At 40.2% G+C, this 6,522-nt stretch overlaps 1 protein-coding gene across 1 annotated transcript; it reads left to right on the forward strand.

Annotated features, from left to right (window-relative positions):
• Positions 1-3,471: 3,471 nt before the first annotated feature.
• On the forward strand, positions 3,472-4,298 carry LOC137943655 (uncharacterized mitochondrial protein AtMg00820-like). The gene is made up of 3 exons (XM_068789096.1): positions 3,472-3,638; positions 3,932-4,059; positions 4,141-4,298. The coding sequence occupies exons 1-3, from the start codon at positions 3,472-3,474 to the stop codon at positions 4,296-4,298; spliced, it is 453 nt and encodes a 150-aa protein (XP_068645197.1).
• Positions 4,299-6,522: the final 2,224 nt, after the last annotated feature.

Genomic DNA, 6,522 nt, shown 5'->3' on the forward strand with positions numbered 1-6,522 from the left:
CCGAGCACCAAATCAAATCCAGCCAATGGAATGACTAGTAAATCTGCCTGAAATGAATGCCCCTCAATGGTGAAAGGGATGTTAGCACATAACCCCACACTTGAAATTTTAGCCCCATTGGCCACAGAAACTGAGAGTCCCCTTTGTTGTTGAATTGCCAATCCCAATTGTTGCGCGGCGGGTTCACTGATAAAATTATGTGTGCTGCCCGAATCAACTAAAGCAAGTAGCATGAGATGATGTAACCTGGCCTTTACCTGCATGGTATTAGAACTACGCAGGCCATGCATGGCATGGAGGGAGAGCTCTGGTTCTTGCTGTACCTCTTCAACAAATTCATTTTCAAGAAGCTCTTTTGAATCTTCTTCCAACAGTTCAATACTGAATAAGCGTTTACAGGTATGTCCTGGTAGGAATTGTTCATCACAATTAAAAATAGACCCTTTGCTTTTCTAGCGTCCATTTCCTGTTTAGTCAAAAATTTACGTGGCATAGTGTGTGGAGGCACTGGTAGCCTGATCTGCTCGGTTAGGGGCAGAGGACCCAAAACGTGGACCAAATGCAGTACCCTATATTCTGTTGTTCCAAAATGGTTTTCGGTGTAAAGACTCTTTTAGAACTCTCTATTTGTGTTTCACAGCTCTGGCATAATTCATTGCTGAGTCCAAATTTGTCGGACCAAGTAATTCCACTTCCAATCTAACCGCCTCTGTCAATCCAGCGTTAAAAATCTGAACATGTAGGTGAGGAGGAACAAATTCACTAGCTCGGGCCAACCTTTCTTAGAACGTTTTTTGGTAAACTTCTAAGGTGCCTGTCTGTTTATAGTTGATCAGTTCCCCCACTGGGTTGCTGCTAGCTGGAAGTCCTAACCTCAACTGGCAAGCATGTTTAAAGTGCAGCCAATCCTGAATGGAATGGACATTTCGGTAGTGATGGAACCACATGAGCGCTTCATCGAGCAGGTGGTAGGCGGCCAAAGTAACCTTGTCCATTTCCACCGTTTGTTGATGATAGAAGAATTGTTCACATTTCGTGAACCACAGTAAAGGATCCTTAGAGCCATCATATGTAGGAAAGTTAAGTTTAAAGTACCTTGGAACCATTGATGGTCCTTGTGCGTGAGTTGCCATGGAAACCATTGGTTGGCACAGGGGTGGATTTGGTGGTGGCGTGAATTGTTGGTGAGGTGCTGGTTGTGGTTGAAAATTGGTTGCTGGTGGTGGCATTGGTGCTTGAAGTGTAGCAAGTTGTCGGATGACGGTTTGGAGAGATGATTCCAGTGTTTGTAATGTATTATTGATGTGAGAAATTTCAGTACCTTGAAGAGTGGATCGTTGTTGAAGTTCTGAAAGTACTTGACATATGTCCTCTGGAGAAGAGGAATCACCGAGGGTGGACCTGTCTAATACCACGTTGTTAGGATCCTCACGAGCCATGGATCTTGTAACCCTCCTCTCTTCTCTTCCTTCCATTACCTTGCTTGACGTTGAGATGGAATGAGGGATTGATGGGTATTGAATTTCGGAAAGGAGAATTGGGGAAAAAATGGAAGAGAGCTTGAAGGAGCTCTTGACCTGTTTATCTAATTTACTCTAGCTAAATTAGACTCAATTCATAATCTCATTACCCTAGCCATCCCCTTAAATAGGGTTGAGGATGTCCAAAACACTAAAGACCCCTTGGGTCAATGGTTCAAACCAATAAATGCTAAACCAACCCAAACCAAAGACAAAACCCAACCAAGAAACAATTACATGGAAATTGAAAAACACATTCATTAATTCCTACGCCTGTTGGTAACTCGTGATGCTATAGAGTCCATAACAACCTACTACTGCCATTACCATTGCCTCAGGTATGCTTTCTTCCGCTTGAACCTTCCTCTTGGATCATTGACTCCGGGGCTTCCAAACACTTGTCAGGTAACAAACACATGCTTCATTCATTGTCTCCATGTCTTCCTCATAAATTGGTCACTATTGCTAATGGTTCCCAAACCAAGGTGCTTGGCCAGGGTGCCTCCTCTCTTACCGTGTCTATTCCTCTCCAAGATGTGTTATTTGTTCCTCAATTTCTGTTTAATTTGCTCTCCGTTAGTTAATTAACCAAACAATTGAATTGTTATGTCACCTTCTCACCATATTCGTGTATATTTCAGGATCTAACTATGAAACAGGTGATTGGTAGCAGCCATGAAAAAGGGGGTTTATACTATTTTACTCTTCCACCAGTAGCTGCTATTTCATCCACTACATCTGAGGCTCAACTGTGGCACAACCGGCTTGGTCATCCATCTACCTTGTCACTTCGTTCTTCATTTCCATCTCTTTGTCTAATTTAAATTGTGAGGTATGTCAATTAAGTAAGCATGTTAGGAGTACATATTCTCCTCGTCTTACAACTACTAGTATTGCTCCATTTGCATTAATACATCCTGATGTACGGGGCCCTTTAAAGGTCTCTAACATTTCTCAAGTTCAATATTTTGTTACTTTTGTGGACGATTTTACTGACGTGGTTGTTTTTGTTTAAAGAATGATCAGAAATTCTTTCTATTTTTAAAAACTTTCATGCAATGGTTCTAACACAATTTGGAAAAAAATTCAAATCCTTAGATCCGATAATGCTAAGGAATATTTGTCTAATGAGTTTAAATCATTTTGTGAAGGTAATGGGTTTCTTCATCAAACATCATGTGCCTATACTCATAAAACAAATGGTGTTGTTGAAAGAAAGAATCGTCACCTCCTTCAAGTTGCTCGGGGCCTCCTCTACTCCATGAAGGTACCCTACTTTTATTGGCCTCATGCTATTCTTACAACATGTTTTTTCATCAATAGGTTACCTTCATCAATACTTATAAATCAAACTCCATATTCTATTTTGTTTCATGGTGAAGATCCATTTTCTCTTCCTCTTAAAGTTTTTGGTAGCACATGTTTTGTTCATGATACTTCACCACATAAAAGTAAACTTGATCCTTGGTCCCTGAGGTGTATTTTTTTGGGGTATACTCGAACTCAGAAAGGATATATTTGTTATAATCTTACACTTCGGAGGTTGATGGTATCTCGGGATGTGACTTTCTTTGAAGACACTTCCTTTTACTCCTCACATGATGCTCCTCCAGGGTTTACATTTCCTCCTACCGCTCCATGCCTGCTTGTACCATTTCATGAAGATATTACTCAACCCCCTGAAGCACCGGCCATCCCCTCACCTGTGGAGTTGTCTGATCCACTTGAGATAAGTCTTTCTCCTCCTCCTATGTTTGGGCTTGAATTTGATACTCGGCCTATTGCATTACAAAAGGAAACCCGTTCTTGCACTACGTCTCATCCAATTGCCAATTTTATGTCTTCTCATCGCTTATCTTCTTAGTGTGTTCAATTTCTTGCTTCTCTTTCGTCTGTTTCCATACCACAATCCTATTAAGAGGCCCTGAAGCATCCAAGATGGAAGGCGGCAATGGATGAAGAAATGCATGGATTATATGAAAATCAAACAAGGTCATTGTCATCACTCCCAAAAGGGAAAAGACCGGTTGGTTGCAGATGGGTTTTTTTTGTGAAACACAACCCAGATGGGTCGGTTACTTGCCTTAAAGCACGCCTGGTTGCAAAAGGTTATACTCAGTGCTATGGGATATATTACAAAGAGACTTTCTCTGCAGTTGCAAAATTGAACTCGGTACATATCATCCTCTCTATTTCTGCTAACTCATCTTGGCCAGTATATCAGCTCGATGTAAAAAATACATTTTTAAATGGTGTATACGTGAAGAAATTTATACGGTCCAACCACCAGGATATGTGGTTGAGGGGGAGTCCGTATGCCGGTTAAAGAAATCTTTATATGGGCTTAAATAGTCCCCTAGGGCCTGGTTTGATAAATTCAGTCAAGAGATTCTATGATTTGGCTTTCATAGGTGCTCGGTTGATTACTCAATATATGTTAAAGATACTATCAAAGGGATATTATTGGCAGTGTATGTTGACGATATCATCTTGACTGGAAATGATGCTCACAGTATACAAGAAGTGAAGAATATGATATGTAAAGAGTTCAAGACTAAAGATTTGGGTAAACTCAAATATTTTCTGGGTATAGAAGTCCTTCAGTCAAATCATGGAATAGTATTGTCTCAAAGAAAATATATCTTGGATCTTCTTGAAGAAATAGGAATGAAGGGTTATAGACCAGTTGATATACCTATGGATGCGAGGGAAAAATTGTGTGCCACAACTGGAGAAGATGTAGACACTGGCAAATATCAAAGACTTATGGAAAAATAGATCTATCTCATGGTAACCAGGCCAGATATATCATATGTTGTGAGTGTGGTAAGCCAATTAATACACAAACCACAAATTACTCACTGGAAAGCGTTAGAGAGAATACTACGATACTTAAAAGGTGCTCCAGGAAGAGGATTGCTATATAAAAAATATGGCCACTTCAATATAGAAGGCTTCTTAGATGCAGATTGGGCTGGATCACCTGATGACAGAAAATCTACGTTTGGGTATTGTAACCTTATTGGGGGGGGAACTTGGTCACTTGGAAAAGCAAAAAGCAAAACATGGTTGCAAGATCTAGTGTTGAAGCAGAATACCGAGCTATGGCCCACACTGTAAGTGAACTTTTATGGATAAAGACTCTTCTTACCGAATTGGGATTTTATAAAGGACGCTCTATGGGCCTACATTGTGATAATCAAACAGCTATTCAAATTACGTCAAATCCATTCTTCCATGAAAGAACTAAACATATTGAAGTGGATTGTCATTTTATACGGGAAAAGTTTCAAGCAGGAATAGTTTCTCTTAAGTACGTTTCATCTCAAGAGCAATTAGCTAATATCCTCACCAAACCGGTAACATCCACAATTCTATGTTTTATAGGTGGCAAGCTAGGTATTTATGATGTATTTTCTCCTCCAGCTTGAGGGGGAGTGTTAGAAGATGGGTTCAAGCCCACAAGCTCAAGGCTAGAAGCCCACACATCAAAGGAGTGGCAAATGTGTGAAATATGGTACTTTCCATAAAGATGGCATAGAAGTGTAAATATGTGTTTCTTTTATGTCTTTTGTTTTATCAAGTTGTAGCTCTAAGGGCATTCTAAAACTATAAATATAGGCATTGGCTAAGAGGTAGGGCATTGAAGCACTCTCCTCTCTTTTCAAATGCCCCCACCGGATGTGTCACGCTCAACCTCAAATAAATCTTCAAAATTGGGAAGTTGCAGATCTTGTGCAAATGCAAGAGCTAATTTGAGATATGAGAAGGGTTGTGTGGGCATGCCAAATAAAGAAATTTTTCTTGAGGAGGCTTGTCAATGGTGCTGCTAACGGCCCATAATTCTTGATAATTTTTTTGTAATAACCTGCTTATCCCAAAAAACCCCTCTCAAAGCAGAGGTATTCATAGGATGTGGCCAACCGTCAATGGCTTGAATTTTTGTGGAATAAACTGTGACCCCATCATGGGAAATAATATGGCCGAGATAGGCCACATGTGTTGTCACAAAAGAGCATTTAAATTTCTTTAAATATAGCTGATGTGCACGTAAGAATTGAAATACCACTCTTAAATGCTCTAAATGTTGAGTTCTGGACTGGCTGGAAATGAGTATGTCATAACAAAATAATTACAAATTTGCGTAGATAGTTGTGGAATACCTCATTCATTAACGCCTAGAATGTGGATGGTGCATTGGATAACCCAAATGGAATAACCACAAATTAAAAATGGGCGTGATGAGTGTGGAAGGCAGTTTTCTTGATGTCATTTGGATGCATGCGAATCTGATGATATCTGGAGCGCAAGTCTAATTTGGTGAATATATATGATCCATGTAATTCATCTAGAAGCTCTTCCACCACAGGAATAGGGGACTTGTCTTCACAATTTGTGCATTCAAATCCCGATAATCGACACAAAATTGCCATGTACCATCATGTTTCTTAACGAGGAGGACTAGTGAAGAAAATGGTGAACGACTACTGCGAATAAGGCCTTGCTACAACATGGCTTGGCACTGTCTTTCTATTTCATCTTTCTGGAGGTGTGGATACCGATAAGGTCGAACTACCATCACATATGAGCCCTATTTTAAACATATCCGATGGTCATAGTGCCTCAAGGGAGGCAGCCCGGAGGGCTCTTCGAACAAGTCCAAGAATTCATTTAGGAGATGTTCTATAGTGCTGCCCGGATTGTCCTATGTGTGAAGCATATGAATGTGGTGTGGCTTGTCCACTTGACTACCCTGTAATAGTACTTTGGTGTCCACCCATTTCGAAACTCATAGTTAAAGTGGTAAAGTCCCATAAAATAGGGCCTAATGTTTGTAAATTTTTAATACCCAATACCATATCGAACCCAGCTAAAGGTATGACAAAAAACTCTGAATGAAAGAAAGTCATACTGATTGAGAAGTGTACTGCTTTGTTGATGCCATACCTAGGAACTTTCTCTCCATTGGAAACCAAAACCGTGGCTGGTGGGTGTGGAAGGA

Source organism: Aristolochia californica, unplaced genomic scaffold (genome assembly GCF_029961685.1).
Source record: "Aristolochia californica isolate CCGP_79_NKW_82.1479 unplaced genomic scaffold, dmAriCali1.0.hap1 SCAF_11, whole genome shotgun sequence".
NCBI lineage: Eukaryota > Viridiplantae > Streptophyta > Magnoliopsida > Piperales > Aristolochiaceae > Aristolochia > Aristolochia californica.